This window comes from Silurus aristotelis (assembly GCF_946808225.1).
Source record: "Silurus aristotelis genome assembly, chromosome: 9".
Lineage (NCBI taxonomy): Eukaryota > Metazoa > Chordata > Actinopteri > Siluriformes > Siluridae > Silurus > Silurus aristotelis.
In genome coordinates this window covers 30,636,038-30,653,934 of record NC_139582.1, presented here as the reverse complement: position 1 = coordinate 30,653,934, position 17,897 = coordinate 30,636,038, and the positions used below count along the sequence as shown (strand labels likewise).

Sequence of the window (17,897 nt, the reverse complement as noted above, 5' to 3'; positions counted from 1 at the left end):
GATGCTTCAGTGTGGGAAGATGATCTGGATGCTCCTTCACCGTTGCTGGGTGACTGCAGAGTGTCATACCTGGATTTTTATACACATTGGCACATGGCGAAAAAAAAGTTGGTGTGGCTCGCTTGGGATCAAGGGTAGGTGTTAGTGTCCACTGTCTCATGTGTGGAGCTTAAGGGAGGACCCTCTAAACTCAACACTGACTTCAAAACCTTTCTGAATCAAAGCGAGCATCAGGCGACAGTTTGGATATTCTGTACTAAAGGATGGACCGAAGGCTCTTGATGTCAGGTCATTGATCTATGTTTCAGGTGCTGTTTTAGGGAGTGACTTGTAAAATGCAGGTCTTACGGTTTCATCCAAGATAAACAGCATGGAAATCCTACTGTGTGTACTTGAGAATAACTAATTCATCTTTTAGATGCATATCCTGTGGTTTCGATCCCAAAATCTATGCATATCTCTTAATTATTGCTCAGGTGAAGCTGGACCTGCACCCAATATTTGTTTTGAGGATCCAGATGAATTGATTTACCAGATCGCGTCAATTGGAGTTGCCGCTCTGGTCGGCATGAAATCTGCGGCACAAACGGTCATCTTCATGTTAGACCGGAGACCAGTTGGCTCTATTATCATTTCACGACACTTCATGTTTTATCGGTTCTTTACCCTGGCCCGGACTTCCTGCTGGAAGTCAGGAGAATCAGATGTTCGGTCATTTCGAATTTGGCTGCAACAGGACTCCAAAAAGTTGGGACAGGGCCATGTTTTCATCTGTGTAGCATCACGTCTTCTGTCTATATATATCTGGGAACTGAGGAGACAAGTTGCTGAAGTGTAGGAAGAAGAATGTTGATCCATGTGTGTCTGATACAGGGCTCTAGCTGCTCAACAGTTCTGGGTTTCCTTTGTTGTATTTTTCGTTTCACGATGCACTAAATGTTTTCAAATGGCAAAAGGTCTAGACTGCAGGCACGCCAGTTCAGCACCAGGAGTCTTCTATTACAAAGTCGTGCTATTGTCATAGATGCAGCAATCAGTTAGCATTGTCTTGCTCAAATAGACAAGGTCTTCCATGAAAAAGACGTTTTCTGTATGGAAGCATTTGTTGCTCTAAAACCTGTATATACCGTTCAGCATTGATGGAGCCTCTCCAAATGTACCAGCTGCCCAATCCACAAGCACTAATGCACTTTGACAACACCAGAGATGCGGCTCTTTGAACTGGGCGCTGATACAAAAGCCGGAAGATCCCTCCACTCTTTAGTCCAGAGGACGTGGCTTCCATTGTGTCCACAAGGAAATGAGAATTTTGAATCGTCTGACCACTGAACAGTTTTCCACTTTCCCTCGGTACATTTTAAATGAGCTTTAGCCCAGAGAGGTTGTGCCGTTTCTGGACCATGTTCACGCATACCTTCTTCTTTTGTATGACAGGGATTTGACCTGCATTTTTGGATGTGTTCACAGACAATGACTTCTGGAGGTGTTTGTGAGCCACTGCAGTGATTTCTATTACAGAATCGCGACTGTTTTAATAGCAGTGCCGCCTGAGGGCCCGAAGATCATGGGCATCCGATAATGATTTTTGCCCATGTCCCTTGTGCACAGAGATTTCTCCAGATTCTTTGAAACCTTTCATGATATTATGCTCTGTAAACGATGAGATATTCAACTGTTTGCAATTTGATGTCGAGGAACATTATTCTGAAATTGTTCCACAATTTGTAGACACAGTCTTTCAGAGATTGGTGAAGCTCTGCCCATTTTTACTCCTGAGATACACTATTTATAACCAATCATCTTACTGACCTGTTATCGACATCATGCTAAAATGTCACTTGTAGAAAAAACTATTTATTATAACTAGTGAACATTTGTGAAATGCTGGTTTGAACTTTGGCAGTGTCAGAATTGATTTTCATGTTTTGGAGATTCATGAATGTGGGATGAAGGACACCGAGTAAAGGTGTTTATGTGAAATGCGCCATTTAATTAAACGCTACACAAAACATGCTTGCAGCCATTTTATTGCATGAGTCCACATTTTGTTAGCACAGCAAGTGAGGTCCTCACTGTGTCCTGTATCATTAGCGCTTCTACAATGTTACAGCAAAGTGAAATCAAAACAAAGGTTCTGAACGAGGTCAGCAGTTGTAGAGAGTCTTGATCCTCAGGATGTCGGTGGCAGACAGCTCCATGCTCTGTCCAATCTTTACCGAAGGATCGGGAATAGGGGTGATGGTGTCCAGACCGTTGATGGAGAACGCTGTTCTTCCATAGTGCATCACAGAGGAGTAGTCGTACCGCGTGTTGAGGTTGTTGGTGTTCTTCAAGTTAAAATTAGACGTCATGGTTTGGTTGATGTTGTTCCAGTTGATGGTGACGTAAGTGTCACGGTCGCTTCTAACATGCTCGTGGTAGAAACCGAGTGCATGGTTCAGCTCGTGCTGGACGATGCTGTTATAAACGCAACCCGGCTTGCTCAAAGAGACCACCTGAGCGCCACCTATCTTGCCCACGTAAGAGTAACATCTGAGAGAAAAATTAAAAAATATATGAATATATGACCGTGACACTGATGTCAACATGTGGGCACTGTGCATTAAACAGGAAAAAAAGAGCATCAAGCTCCAATATGAGACATGTTAAATGCTTTAGTGGGTCTCACCCGTCTTTGCTCTCGATGTTGAGGTAGTCACTTTGATTTGTCCTGGAGATGAAACGAATGCAGGTTTTGTTGTGGAAGGTGGCCATGGCATTGGCAATTACAGTATTGTCAGAGGAAGCTGTGAAGAAAATGTCCAGTACATAAATAAGAAATCGAGAGTGTGTGTCATAAGTGGACAATGTGAATATGGTAGTCTTTCACTCACAGAAAACAGAGCTCAATGTGTAAGGCACCTCCACCAAGCCATTCGAGGACTTCTTCCAAAAGCAGCTGCCGTCGGGGCAGACCAGAGCGTTCTTGATTCCTGGCAAGAGTATGTCTCCCTCCAGCAACGGTTCACTGGATCCTTCATACAGATAAACACAATGGATTAATCACAGCAAAAACAATATGCTGTATTATTTGTAGTGTCTGAGCTTTTGGAGTCCAACATTCTGGTCTCACATCAAATTTTCATTGCCAGAGTTTCTGTCACTGGTTCAAGTGCAAAACATAGAATGGGAAAATCTATATTCCAGAATGATTCGCTTAGAAGAAGACAGATTCTAGGCCCATATTTGCATTGCAGTAATGGTGCCGGTCTAGTGCCATTGAGATCAGAGAGGTATCAGACCGTGGTTGACGTCGAGAATCTTTGATGTGAAGTCCTCCTGCTCAGGTTGGGTCAGATAGAGAGCTTGCGAGAAGCCGAGCAGCAGGGCTAGAATGGAGAGAGATGCTCTGGACATCATGATGCTTCAGTGTGGGAAGATGATCTGGATGCTCCTTCACCGTTGCTGGGTGACTGCAGAGTGTCATACCTGGATTTTTATACACATTGGCACATGGCGAAAAAAAAGTTGGTGTGGCTCGCTTGGGATCAAGGGTAGGTGTTAGTGTCCACTGTCTCATGTGTGGAGCTTAAGGGAGGACCCTCTAAACTCAACACTGACTTCAAAACCTTTCTGAATCAAAGCGAGCATCAGGCGACAGTTTGGATATTCTGTACTAAAGGATGGACCGAAGGCTCTTGATGTCAGGTCATTGATCTATGTTTCAGGTGCTGTTTTAGGGAGTGACTTGTAAAATGCAGGTCTTACGGTTTCATCCAAGATAAACAGCATGGAAATCCTACTGTGTGTACTTGAGAATAACTAATTCATCTTTTAGATGCATATCCTGTGGTTTCGATCCCAAAAACTATGCATATCTCTTAATTATTGCTCAGGTGAAGCTGGACCTGCACCCAATATTTGTTTTGAGGATCCAGATGAATTGATTTACCAAATCGCGTCAATTGGAGTTGCCGCTCTGGTCGGCATGAAATCTGCGGCACAAACGGTCATCTTCACGTTAGACCGGAGACCAGTTGGCTCTATTATCATTTCACGACACTTCATGTTTTATCGGTTCTTTACCCTGGCCCGGACTTCCTGCTGGAAGTCAGGAGACTCAGATGTTCGGTCATTTCGAATTTGGCTGCAACAGGACTCCAAAAAGTTGGGACAGGGCCATGTTTACATCTGTGTAGCATCACGTCTTCTGTCTATATATATCTGGGAACTGAGGAGACAAGTTTGCTAAAGTGTAGGAAGAAGAATGTTGACCCATGTGTGTCTGATACAGGGCTCTAGCTGCTCAACAGTTCTGGGTTTCCTTTGTTGTATTTTTCGTTTCACGATGCACTAAATGTTTTCAAATGGCAAAAGGTCTAGACTGCAGGCACGCCAGTTCAGCACCAGGAGTCTTCTATTACAAAGTCGTGCTATTGTCATAGATGCAGCAATCAGTTAGCATTGTCTTGCTCAAATAGACAAGGTCTTCCATGAAAAAGACGTTTTCTGTATGGAAGCATTTGTTGCTCTAAAACCTGTATATACCGTTCAGCATTGATGGAGCCTCTCCAAATGTACCAGCTGCCCAATCCACAAGCACTAATGCACTTTGACAACACCAGAGATGCGGCTCTTTGAACTGGGCGCTGATACAAAAGCCGGAAGATCCCTCCACTCTTTAGTCCAGAGGACGTGGCTTCCATTGTGTCCACAAGGAAATGAGAATTTTGAATCGTCTGACCACTGAACAGTTTTCCACTTTCCCTCGGTACATTTTAAATGAGCTTTAGCCCAGAGAGGTTGTGCCGTTTCTGGACCATGTTCACGCATACCTTCTTCTTTTGTATGACAGGGATTTGACCTGCATTTTTGGATGTGTTCACAGACAATGACTTCTGGAGGTGTTTGTGAGCCACTGCAGTGATTTCTATTACAGAATCGCGACTGTTTTAATAGCAGTGCCGCCTGAGGGCCCGAAGATCATGGGCATCCGATAATGATTTTTGCCCATGTCCCTTGTGCACAGAGATTTCTCCAGATTCTTTGAAACCTTTCATGATATTATGCTCTGTAAACGATGAGATATTCAACTGTTTGCAATTTGATGTCGAGGAACATTATTCTGAAATTGTTCCACAATTTGTAGACACAGTCTTTCAGAGATTGGTGAAGCTCTGCCCATTTTTACTCCTGAGATACACTATTTATAACCAATCATCTTACTGACCTGTTATCGACATCATGCTAAAATGTCACTTGTAGAAAAAACTATTTATTATAACTAGTGAACATTTGTGAAATGCTGGTTTGAACTTTGGCAGTGTCAGAATTGATTTTCATGTTTTGGAGATTCATGAATGTGGGATGAAGGACACCGAGTAAAGGTGTTTATGTGAAATGCGCCATTTAAGTAAACGCTACACAAAACATGCTTGCAGCCATTTTATTGCATGAGTCCACATTTTGTTAGCACAGCAAGTGAGGTCCTCACTGTGTCCTGTATCATTAGCGCTTCTACAATGTTACAGCAAAGTGAAATCAAAACAAAGGTTCTGAACGAGGTCAGCAGTTGTAGAGAGTCTTGATCCTCAGGATGTCGGTGGCAGACAGCTCCATGCTCTGTCCAATCTTTACCGAAGGATCGGGAATAGGGGTGATGGTGTCCAGACCGTTGATGGAGAACGCTGTTCTTCCATAGTGCATCACAGAGGAGTAGTCGTACCGCGTGTTGAGGTTGTTGGTGTTCTTCAAGTTAAAATTAGACGTCATGGTTTGGTCGATGTTGTTCCAGTTGATGGTGACGTAAGTGTCACGGTCGCTTCTAACATGCTCGTGGTAGAAACCGAGTGCATGGTTCAGCTCGTGCTGGACGATGCTGTTATAAACGCAACCCGGCTTGCTCAAAGAGACCACCTGAGCGCCACCTATCTTGCCCACGTAAGAGTAACATCTGAGAGAAAAATTAAAAAATATATGAATATATGACCGTGACACTGATGTCAACATGTGGGCACTGTGCATTAAACAGGAAAAAAAGAGCATCAAGCTCCAATATGAGACATGTTAAATGCTTTAGTGGGTCTCACCCGTCTTTGCTCTCGATGTTGAGGTAGTCACTTTGATTTGTCCTGGAGATGAAACGAATGCAGGTTTTGTTGTGGAAGGTGGCCATGGCATTGGCAATTACAGTATTGTCAGAGGAAGCTGTGAAGAAAATGTCCAGTACATAAATAAGAAATCGAGAGTGTGTGTCATAAGTGGACAATGTGAATATGGTAGTCTTTCACTCACAGAAAACAGAGCTCAATGTGTAAGGCACCTCCACCAAGCCATTCGAGGACTTCTTCCAAAAGCAGCTGCCGTCGGGGCAGACCAGAGCGTTCTTGATTCCTGGCAAGAGTATGTCTCCCTCCAGCAACGGTTCACTGGATCCTTCATACAGATAAACACAATGGATTAATCACAGCAAAAACAATATGCTGTATTATTTGTAGTGTCTGAGCTTTTGGAGTCCAACATTCTGGTCTCACATCAAATTTTCATTGCCAGAGTTTCTGTCACTGGTTCAAGTGCAAAACATAGAATGGGAAAATCTATATTCCAGAATGATTCGCTTAGAAGAAGACAGATTCTAGGCCCATATTTGCATTGCAGTAATGGTGCCGGTCTAGTGCCATTGAGATCAGAGAGGTATCAGACCGTGGTTGACGTCGAGAATCTTTGATGTGAAGTCCTCCTGCTCAGGTTGGGTCAGATAGAGAGCTTGCGAGAAGCCGAGCAGCAGGGCTAGAATGGAGAGAGATGCTCTGGACATCATGATGCTTCAGTGTGGGAAGATGATCTGGATGCTCCTTCACCGTTGCTGGGTGACTGCAGAGTGTCATACCTGGATTTTTATACACATTGGCACATGGCGAAAAAAAAGTTGGTGTGGCTCGCTTGGGATCAAGGGTAGGTGTTAGTGTCCACTGTCTCATGTGTGGAGCTTAAGGGAGGACCCTCTAAACTCAACACTGACTTCAAAACCTTTCTGAATCAAAGCGAGCATCAGGCGACAGTTTGGATATTCTGTACTAAAGGATGGACCGAAGGCTCTTGATGTCAGGTCATTGATCTATGTTTCAGGTGCTGTTTTAGGGAGTGACTTGTAAAATGCAGGTCTTACGGTTTCATCCAAGATAAACAGCATGGAAATCCTACTGTGTGTACTTGAGAATAACTAATTCATCTTTTAGATGCATATCCTGTGGTTTCGATCCCAAAATCTATGCATATCTCTTAATTATTGCTCAGGTGAAGCTGGACCTGCACCCAATATTTGTTTTGAGGATCCAGATGAATTGATTTACCAGATCGCGTCAATTGGAGTTGCCGCTCTGGTCGGCATGAAATCTGCGGCACAAACGGTCATCTTCATGTTAGACCGGAGACCAGTTGGCTCTATTATCATTTCACGACACTTCATGTTTTATCGGTTCTTTACCCTGGCCCGGACTTCCTGCTGGAAGTCAGGAGAATCAGATGTTCGGTCATTTCGAATTTGGCTGCAACAGGACTCCAAAAAGTTGGGACAGGGCCATGTTTTCATCTGTGTAGCATCACGTCTTCTGTCTATATATATCTGGGAACTGAGGAGACAAGTTGCTGAAGTGTAGGAAGAAGAATGTTGATCCATGTGTGTCTGATACAGGGCTCTAGCTGCTCAACAGTTCTGGGTTTCCTTTGTTGTATTTTTCGTTTCACGATGCACTAAATGTTTTCAAATGGCAAAAGGTCTAGACTGCAGGCACGCCAGTTCAGCACCAGGAGTCTTCTATTACAAAGTCGTGCTATTGTCATAGATGCAGCAATCAGTTAGCATTGTCTTGCTCAAATAGACAAGGTCTTCCATGAAAAAGACGTTTTCTGTATGGAAGCATTTGTTGCTCTAAAACCTGTATATACCGTTCAGCATTGATGGAGCCTCTCCAAATGTACCAGCTGCCCAATCCACAAGCACTAATGCACTTTGACAACACCAGAGATGCGGCTCTTTGAACTGGGCGCTGATACAAAAGCCGGAAGATCCCTCCACTCTTTAGTCCAGAGGACGTGGCTTCCATTGTGTCCACAAGGAAATGAGAATTTTGAATCGTCTGACCACTGAACAGTTTTCCACTTTCCCTCGGTACATTTTAAATGAGCTTTAGCCCAGAGAGGTTGTGCCGTTTCTGGACCATGTTCACGCATACCTTCTTCTTTTGTATGACAGGGATTTGACCTGCATTTTTGGATGTGTTCACAGACAATGACTTCTGGAGGTGTTTGTGAGCCACTGCAGTGATTTCTATTACAGAATCGCGACTGTTTTAATAGCAGTGCCGCCTGAGGGCCCGAAGATCATGGGCATCCGATAATGATTTTTGCCCATGTCCCTTGTGCACAGAGATTTCTCCAGATTCTTTGAAACCTTTCATGATATTATGCTCTGTAAACGATGAGATATTCAACTGTTTGCAATTTGATGTCGAGGAACATTATTCTGAAATTGTTCCACAATTTGTAGACACAGTCTTTCAGAGATTGGTGAAGCTCTGCCCATTTTTACTCCTGAGATACACTATTTATAACCAATCATCTTACTGACCTGTTATCGACATCATGCTAAAATGTCACTTGTAGAAAAAACTATTTATTATAACTAGTGAACATTTGTGAAATGCTGGTTTGAACTTTGGCAGTGTCAGAATTGATTTTCATGTTTTGGAGATTCATGAATGTGGGATGAAGGACACCGAGTAAAGGTGTTTATGTGAAATGCGCCATTTAAGTAAACGCTACACAAAACATGCTTGCAGCCATTTTATTGCATGAGTCCACATTTTGTTAGCACAGCAAGTGAGGTCCTCACTGTGTCCTGTATCATTAGCGCTTCTACAATGTTACAGCAAAGTGAAATCAAAACAAAGGTTCTGAACGAGGTCAGCAGTTGTAGAGAGTCTTGATCCTCAGGATGTCGGTGGCAGACAGCTCCATGCTCTGTCCAATCTTTACCGAAGGATCGGGAATAGGGGTGATGGTGTCCAGACCGTTGATGGAGAACGCTGTTCTTCCATAGTGCATCACAGAGGAGTAGTCGTACCGCGTGTTGAGGTTGTTGGTGTTCTTCAAGTTAAAATTAGACGTCATGGTTTGGTCGATGTTGTTCCAGTTGATGGTGACGTAAGTGTCACGGTCGCTTCTAACATGCTCGTGGTAGAAACCGAGTGCATGGTTCAGCTCGTGCTGGACGATGCTGTTATAAACGCAACCCGGCTTGCTCAAAGAGACCACCTGAGCGCCACCTATCTTGCCCACGTAAGAGTAACATCTGAGAGAAAAATTAAAAAATATATGAATATATGACCGTGACACTGATGTCAACATGTGGGCACTGTGCATTAAACAGGAAAAAAAGAGCATCAAGCTCCAATATGAGACATGTTAAATGCTTTAGTGGGTCTCACCCGTCTTTGCTCTCGATGTTGAGGTAGTCACTTTGATTTGTCCTGGAGATGAAACGAATGCAGGTTTTGTTGTGGAAGGTGGCCATGGCATTGGCAATTACAGTATTGTCAGAGGAAGCTGTGAAGAAAATGTCCAGTACATAAATAAGAAATCGAGAGTGTGTGTCATAAGTGGACAATGTGAATATGGTAGTCTTTCACTCACAGAAAACAGAGCTCAATGTGTAAGGCACCTCCACCAAGCCATTCGAGGACTTCTTCCAAAAGCAGCTGCCGTCGGGGCAGACCAGAGCGTTCTTGATTCCTGGCAAGAGTATGTCTCCCTCCAGCAACGGTTCACTGGATCCTTCATACAGATAAACACAATGGATTAATCACAGCAAAATCAATATGCTGTATTATTTGTAGTGTCTGAGCTTTTGGAGTCCAACATTCTGGTCTCACATCAAATTTTCATTGCCAGAGTTTCTGTCACTGGTTCAAGTGCAAAACATAGAATGGGAAAATCTATATTCCAGAATGATTCGCTTAGAAGAAGACAGATTCTAGGCCCATATTTGCATTGCAGTAATGGTGCCGGTCTAGTGCCATTGAGATCAGAGAGGTATCAGACCGTGGTTGACGTCGAGAATCTTTGATGTGAAGTCCTCCTGCTCAGGTTGGGTCAGATAGAGAGCTTGCGAGAAGCCGAGCAGCAGGGCTAGAATGGAGAGAGATGCTCTGGACATCATGATGCTTCAGTGTGGGAAGATGATCTGGATGCTCCTTCACCGTTGCTGGGTGACTGCAGAGTGTCATACCTGGATTTTTATACACATTGGCACATGGCGAAAAAAAAGTTGGTGTGGCTCGCTTGGGATCAAGGGTAGGTGTTAGTGTCCACTGTCTCATGTGTGGAGCTTAAGGGAGGACCCTCTAAACTCAACACTGACTTCAAAACCTTTCTGAATCAAAGCGAGCATCAGGCGACAGTTTGGATATTCTGTACTAAAGGATGGACCGAAGGCTCTTGATGTCAGGTCATTGATCTATGTTTCAGGTGCTGTTTTAGGGAGTGACTTGTAAAATGCAGGTCTTACGGTTTCATCCAAGATAAACAGCATGGAAATCCTACTGTGTGTACTTGAGAATAACTAATTCATCTTTTAGATGCATATCCTGTGGTTTCGATCCCAAAATCTATGCATATCTCTTAATTATTGCTCAGGTGAAGCTGGACCTGCACCCAATATTTGTTTTGAGGATCCAGATGAATTGATTTACCAGATCGCGTCAATTGGAGTTGCCGCTCTGGTCGGCATGAAATCTGCGGCACAAACGGTCATCTTCATGTTAGACCGGAGACCAGTTGGCTCTATTATCATTTCACGACACTTCATGTTTTATCGGTTCTTTACCCTGGCCCGGACTTCCTGCTGGAAGTCAGGAGAATCAGATGTTCGGTCATTTCGAATTTGGCTGCAACAGGACTCCAAAAAGTTGGGACAGGGCCATGTTTTCATCTGTGTAGCATCACGTCTTCTGTCTATATATATCTGGGAACTGAGGAGACAAGTTGCTGAAGTGTAGGAAGAAGAATGTTGATCCATGTGTGTCTGATACAGGGCTCTAGCTGCTCAACAGTTCTGGGTTTCCTTTGTTGTATTTTTCGTTTCACGATGCACTAAATGTTTTCAAATGGCAAAAGGTCTAGACTGCAGGCACGCCAGTTCAGCACCAGGAGTCTTCTATTACAAAGTCGTGCTATTGTCATAGATGCAGCAATCAGTTAGCATTGTCTTGCTCAAATAGACAAGGTCTTCCATGAAAAAGACGTTTTCTGTATGGAAGCATTTGTTGCTCTAAAACCTGTATATACCGTTCAGCATTGATGGAGCCTCTCCAAATGTACCAGCTGCCCAATCCACAAGCACTAATGCACTTTGACAACACCAGAGATGCGGCTCTTTGAACTGGGCGCTGATACAAAAGCCGGAAGATCCCTCCACTCTTTAGTCCAGAGGACGTGGCTTCCATTGTGTCCACAAGGAAATGAGAATTTTGAATCGTCTGACCACTGAACAGTTTTCCACTTTCCCTCGGTACATTTTAAATGAGCTTTAGCCCAGAGAGGTTGTGCCGTTTCTGGACCATGTTCACGCATACCTTCTTCTTTTGTATGACAGGGATTTGACCTGCATTTTTGGATGTGTTCACAGACAATGACTTCTGGAGGTGTTTGTGAGCCACTGCAGTGATTTCTATTACAGAATCGCGACTGTTTTAATAGCAGTGCCGCCTGAGGGCCCGAAGATCATGGGCATCCGATAATGATTTTTGCCCATGTCCCTTGTGCACAGAGATTTCTCCAGATTCTTTGAAACCTTTCATGATATTATGCTCTGTAAACGATGAGATATTCAACTGTTTGCAATTTGATGTCGAGGAACATTATTCTGAAATTGTTCCACAATTTGTAGACACAGTCTTTCAGAGATTGGTGAAGCTCTGCCCATTTTTACTCCTGAGATACACTATTTATAACCAATCATCTTACTGACCTGTTATCGACATCATGCTAAAATGTCACTTGTAGAAAAAACTATTTATTATAACTAGTGAACATTTGTGAAATGCTGGTTTGAACTTTGGCAGTGTCAGAATTGATTTTCATGTTTTGGAGATTCATGAATGTGGGATGAAGGACACCGAGTAAAGGTGTTTATGTGAAATGCGCCATTTAAGTAAACGCTACACAAAACATGCTTGCAGCCATTTTATTGCATGAGTCCACATTTTGTTAGCACAGCAAGTGAGGTCCTCACTGTGTCCTGTATCATTAGCGCTTCTACAATGTTACAGCAAAGTGAAATCAAAACAAAGGTTCTGAACGAGGTCAGCAGTTGTAGAGAGTCTTGATCCTCAGGATGTCGGTGGCAGACAGCTCCATGCTCTGTCCAATCTTTACCGAAGGATCGGGAATAGGGGTGATGGTGTCCAGACCGTTGATGGAGAACGCTGTTCTTCCATAGTGCATCACAGAGGAGTAGTCGTACCGCGTGTTGAGGTTGTTGGTGTTCTTCAAGTTAAAATTAGACGTCATGGTTTGGTCGATGTTGTTCCAGTTGATGGTGACGTAAGTGTCACGGTCGCTTCTAACATGCTCGTGGTAGAAACCGAGTGCATGGTTCAGCTCGTGCTGGACGATGCTGTTATAAACGCAACCCGGCTTGCTCAAAGAGACCACCTGAGCGCCACCTATCTTGCCCACGTAAGAGTAACATCTGAGAGAAAAATTAAAAAATATATGAATATATGACCGTGACACTGATGTCAACATGTGGGCACTGTGCATTAAACAGGAAAAAAAGAGCATCAAGCTCCAATATGAGACATGTTAAATGCTTTAGTGGGTCTCACCCGTCTTTGCTCTCGATGTTGAGGTAGTCACTTTGATTTGTCCTGGAGATGAAACGAATGCAGGTTTTGTTGTGGAAGGTGGCCATGGCATTGGCAATTACAGTATTGTCAGAGGAAGCTGTGAAGAAAATGTCCAGTACATAAATAAGAAATCGAGAGTGTGTGTCATAAGTGGACAATGTGAATATGGTAGTCTTTCACTCACAGAAAACAGAGCTCAATGTGTAAGGCACCTCCACCAAGCCATTCGAGGACTTCTTCCAAAAGCAGCTGCCGTCGGGGCAGACCAGAGCGTTCTTGATTCCTGGCAAGAGTATGTCTCCCTCCAGCAACGGTTCACTGGATCCTTCATACAGATAAACACAATGGATTAATCACAGCAAAAACAATATGCTGTATTATTTGTAGTGTCTGAGCTTTTGGAGTCCAACATTCTGGTCTCACATCAAATTTTCATTGCCAGAGTTTCTGTCACTGGTTCAAGTGCAAAACATAGAATGGGAAAATCTATATTCCAGAATGATTCGCTTAGAAGAAGACAGATTCTAGGCCCATATTTGCATTGCAGTAATGGTGCCGGTCTAGTGCCATTGAGATCAGAGAGGTATCAGACCGTGGTTGACGTCGAGAATCTTTGATGTGAAGTCCTCCTGCTCAGGTTGGGTCAGATAGAGAGCTTGCGAGAAGCCGAGCAGCAGGGCTAGAATGGAGAGAGATGCTCTGGACATCATGATGCTTCAGTGTGGGAAGATGATCTGGATGCTCCTTCACCGTTGCTGGGTGACTGCAGAGTGTCATACCTGGATTTTTATACACATTGGCACATGGCGAAAAAAAAGTTGGTGTGGCTCGCTTGGGATCAAGGGTAGGTGTTAGTGTCCACTGTCTCATGTGTGGAGCTTAAGGGAGGACCCTCTAAACTCAACACTGACTTCAAAACCTTTCTGAATCAAAGCGAGCATCAGGCGACAGTTTGGATATTCTGTACTAAAGGATGGACCGAAGGCTCTTGATGTCAGGTCATTGATCTATGTTTCAGGTGCTGTTTTAGGGAGTGACTTGTAAAATGCAGGTCTTACGGTTTCATCCAAGATAAACAGCATGGAAATCCTACTGTGTGTACTTGAGAATAACTAATTCATCTTTTAGATGCATATCCTGTGGTTTCGATCCCAAAATCTATGCATATCTCTTAATTATTGCTCAGGTGAAGCTGGACCTGCACCCAATATTTGTTTTGAGGATCCAGATGAATTGATTTACCAGATCGCGTCAATTGGAGTTGCCGCTCTGGTCGGCATGAAATCTGCGGCACAAACGGTCATCTTCATGTTAGACCGGAGACCAGTTGGCTCTATTATCATTTCACGACACTTCATGTTTTATCGGTTCTTTACCCTGGCCCGGACTTCCTGCTGGAAGTCAGGAGAATCAGATGTTCGGTCATTTCGAATTTGGCTGCAACAGGACTCCAAAAAGTTGGGACAGGGCCATGTTTTCATCTGTGTAGCATCACGTCTTCTGTCTATATATATCTGGGAACTGAGGAGACAAGTTGCTGAAGTGTAGGAAGAAGAATGTTGATCCATGTGTGTCTGATACAGGGCTCTAGCTGCTCAACAGTTCTGGGTTTCCTTTGTTGTATTTTTCGTTTCACGATGCACTAAATGTTTTCAAATGGCAAAAGGTCTAGACTGCAGGCACGCCAGTTCAGCACCAGGAGTCTTCTATTACAAAGTCGTGCTATTGTCATAGATGCAGCAATCAGTTAGCATTGTCTTGCTCAAATAGACAAGGTCTTCCATGAAAAAGACGTTTTCTGTATGGAAGCATTTGTTGCTCTAAAACCTGTATATACCGTTCAGCATTGATGGAGCCTCTCCAAATGTACCAGCTGCCCAATCCACAAGCACTAATGCACTTTGACAACACCAGAGATGCGGCTCTTTGAACTGGGCGCTGATACAAAAGCCGGAAGATCCCTCCACTCTTTAGTCCAGAGGACGTGGCTTCCATTGTGTCCACAAGGAAATGAGAATTTTGAATCGTCTGACCACTGAACAGTTTTCCACTTTCCCTCGGTACATTTTAAATGAGCTTTAGCCCAGAGAGGTTGTGCCGTTTCTGGACCATGTTCACGCATACCTTCTTCTTTTGTATGACAGGGATTTGACCTGCATTTTTGGATGTGTTCACAGACAATGACTTCTGGAGGTGTTTGTGAGCCACTGCAGTGATTTCTATTACAGAATCGCGACTGTTTTAATAGCAGTGCCGCCTGAGGGCCCGAAGATCATGGGCATCCGATAATGATTTTTGCCCATGTCCCTTGTGCACAGAGATTTCTCCAGATTCTTTGAAACCTTTCATGATATTATGCTCTGTAAACGATGAGATATTCAACTGTTTGCAATTTGATGTCGAGGAACATTATTCTGAAATTGTTCCACAATTTGTAGACACAGTCTTTCAGAGATTGGTGAAGCTCTGCCCATTTTTACTCCTGAGATACACTATTTATAACCAATCATCTTACTGACCTGTTATCGACATCATGCTAAAATGTCACTTGTAGAAAAAACTATTTATTATAACTAGTGAACATTTGTGAAATGCTGGTTTGAACTTTGGCAGTGTCAGAATTGATTTTCATGTTTTGGAGATTCATGAATGTGGGATGAAGGACACCGAGTAAAGGTGTTTATGTGAAATGCGCCATTTAAGTAAACGCTACACAAAACATGCTTGCAGCCATTTTATTGCATGAGTCCACATTTTGTTAGCACAGCAAGTGAGGTCCTCACTGTGTCCTGTATCATTAGCGCTTCTACAATGTTACAGCAAAGTGAAATCAAAACAAAGGTTCTGAACGAGGTCAGCAGTTGTAGAGAGTCTTGATCCTCAGGATGTCGGTGGCAGACAGCTCCATGCTCTGTCCAATCTTTACCGAAGGATCGGGAATAGGGGTGATGGTGTCCAGACCGTTGATGGAGAACGCTGTTCTTCCATAGTGCATCACAGAGGAGTAGTCGTACCGCGTGTTGAGGTTGTTGGTGTTCTTCAAGTTAAAATTAGACGTCATGGTTTGGTCGATGTTGTTCCAGTTGATGGTGACGTAAGTGTCACGGTCGCTTCTAACATGCTCGTGGTAGAAACCGAGTGCATGGTTCAGCTCGTGCTGGACGATGCTGTTATAAACGCAACCCGGCTTGCTCAAAGAGACCACCTGAGCGCCACCTATCTTGCCCACGTAAGAGTAACATCTGAGAGAAAAATTAAAAAATATATGAATATATGACCGTGACACTGATGTCAACATGTGGGCACTGTGCATTAAACAGGAAAAAAAGAGCATCAAGCTCCAATATGAGACATGTTAAATGCTTTAGTGGGTCTCACCCGTCTTTGCTCTCGATGTTGAGGTAGTCACTTTGATTTGTCCTGGAGATGAAACGAATGCAGGTTTTGTTGTGGAAGGTGGCCATGGCATTGGCAATTACAGTATTGTCAGAGGAAGCTGTGAAGAAAATGTCCAGTACATAAATAAGAAATCGAGAGTGTGTGTCATAAGTGGACAATGTGAATATGGTAGTCTTTCACTCACAGAAAACAGAGCTCAATGTGTAAGGCACCTCCACCAAGCCATTCGAGGACTTCTTCCAAAAGCAGCTGCCGTCGGGGCAGACCAGAGCGTTCTTGATTCCTGGCAAGAGTATGTCTCCCTCCAGCAACGGTTCACTGGATCCTTCATACAGATAAACACAATGGATTAATCACAGCAAAAACAATATGCTGTATTATTTGTAGTGTCTGAGCTTTTGGAGTCCAACATTCTGGTCTCACATCAAATTTTCATTGCCAGAGTTTCTGTCACTGGTTCAAGTGCAAAACATAGAATGGGAAAATCTATATTCCAGAATGATTCGCTTAGAAGAAGACAGATTCTAGGCCCATATTTGCATTGCAGTAATGGTGCCGGTCTAGTGCCATTGAGATCAGAGAGGTATCAGACCGTGGTTGACGTCGAGAATCTTTGATGTGAAGTCCTCCTGCTCAGGTTGGGTCAGATAGAGAGCTTGCGAGAAGCCGAGCAGCAGGGCTAGAATGGAGAGAGATGCTCTGGACATCATGATGCTTCAGTGTGGGAAGATGATCTGGATGCTCCTTCACCGTTGCTGGGTGACTGCAGAGTGTCATACCTGGATTTTTATACACATTGGCACATGGCGAAAAAAAAGTTGGTGTGGCTCGCTTGGGATCAAGGGTAGGTGTTAGTGTCCACTGTCTCATGTGTGGAGCTTAAGGGAGGACCCTCTAAACTCAACACTGACTTCAAAACCTTTCTGAATCAAAGCGAGCATCAGGCGACAGTTTGGATATTCTGTACTAAAGGATGGACCGAAGGCTCTTGATGTCAGGTCATTGATCTATGTTTCAGGTGCTGTTTTAGGGAGTGACTTGTAAAATGCAGGTCTTACGGTTTCATCCAAGATAAACAGCATGGAAATCCTACTGTGTGTACTTGAGAATAACTAATTCATCTTTTAGATGCATATCCTGTGGTTTCGATCCCAAAATCTATGCATATCTCTTAATTATTGCTCAGGTGAAGCTGGACCTGCACCCAATATTTGTTTTGAGGATCCAGATGAATTGATTTACCAGATCGCGTCAATTGGAGTTGCCGCTCTGGTCGGCATGAAATCTGCGGCACAAACGGTCATCTTCATGTTAGACCGGAGACCAGTTGGCTCTATTATCATTTCACGACACTTCATGTTTTATCGGTTCTTTACCCTGGCCCGGACTTCCTGCTGGAAGTCAGGAGAATCAGATGTTCGGTCATTTCGAATTTGGCTGCAACAGGACTCCAAAAAGTTGGGACAGGGCCATGTTTTCATCTGTGTAGCATCACGTCTTCTGTCTATATATATCTGGGAACTGAGGAGACAAGTTGCTGAAGTGTAGGAAGAAGAATGTTGATCCATGTGTGTCTGATACAGGGCTCTAGCTGCTCAACAGTTCTGGGTT

General features: G+C 43.7%; 5 protein-coding genes across 5 annotated transcripts; all 5 read right to left on the bottom strand.

Moving 5' to 3' along the window:
• Positions 1 to 2,132: 2,132 nt before the first annotated feature.
• On the bottom strand, positions 2,133 to 3,399 carry LOC310731628 (hatching enzyme 1.2-like; the record flags this gene model as incomplete). The annotated part of the gene is made up of 4 exons (XM_083551288.1): positions 2,133 to 2,532; positions 2,669 to 2,786; positions 2,874 to 3,014; positions 3,282 to 3,399. The coding sequence occupies 4 exons, from the start codon at positions 3,397 to 3,399 to the stop codon at positions 2,145 to 2,147; spliced, it is 765 nt and encodes a 254-aa protein (XP_083407414.1). The 3' UTR covers positions 2,133 to 2,144.
• Positions 3,400 to 5,532: 2,133 nt separating this feature from the next.
• Positions 5,533 to 6,799, bottom strand: LOC310731627 (hatching enzyme 1.2-like; the record flags this gene model as incomplete). Its single annotated transcript, XM_083551287.1, has 4 exons — positions 5,533 to 5,932; positions 6,069 to 6,186; positions 6,274 to 6,414; positions 6,682 to 6,799. The coding sequence occupies 4 exons, from the start codon at positions 6,797 to 6,799 to the stop codon at positions 5,545 to 5,547; spliced, it is 765 nt and encodes a 254-aa protein (XP_083407413.1). The 3' UTR covers positions 5,533 to 5,544.
• A 2,132-nt stretch (positions 6,800 to 8,931) lies between these two features.
• On the bottom strand, positions 8,932 to 10,198 carry LOC310731626 (hatching enzyme 1.2-like; the record flags this gene model as incomplete). The annotated part of the gene is made up of 4 exons (XM_083551286.1): positions 8,932 to 9,331; positions 9,468 to 9,585; positions 9,673 to 9,813; positions 10,081 to 10,198. 4 exons carry the CDS (start codon positions 10,196 to 10,198, stop codon positions 8,944 to 8,946), a joined length of 765 nt encoding a protein of 254 aa, XP_083407412.1. The 3' UTR covers positions 8,932 to 8,943.
• A 2,132-nt stretch (positions 10,199 to 12,330) lies between these two features.
• On the bottom strand, positions 12,331 to 13,597 carry LOC310731625 (hatching enzyme 1.2-like; the record flags this gene model as incomplete). Its single annotated transcript, XM_083551285.1, has 4 exons — positions 12,331 to 12,730; positions 12,867 to 12,984; positions 13,072 to 13,212; positions 13,480 to 13,597. 4 exons carry the CDS (start codon positions 13,595 to 13,597, stop codon positions 12,343 to 12,345), a joined length of 765 nt encoding a protein of 254 aa, XP_083407411.1. The 3' UTR covers positions 12,331 to 12,342.
• Positions 13,598 to 15,729: 2,132 nt separating this feature from the next.
• LOC310731624 (hatching enzyme 1.2-like) lies at positions 15,730 to 16,996 on the bottom strand (the record flags this gene model as incomplete). Its single annotated transcript, XM_083551284.1, has 4 exons — positions 15,730 to 16,129; positions 16,266 to 16,383; positions 16,471 to 16,611; positions 16,879 to 16,996. The coding sequence occupies 4 exons, from the start codon at positions 16,994 to 16,996 to the stop codon at positions 15,742 to 15,744; spliced, it is 765 nt and encodes a 254-aa protein (XP_083407410.1). The 3' UTR covers positions 15,730 to 15,741.
• Positions 16,997 to 17,897: the final 901 nt, after the last annotated feature.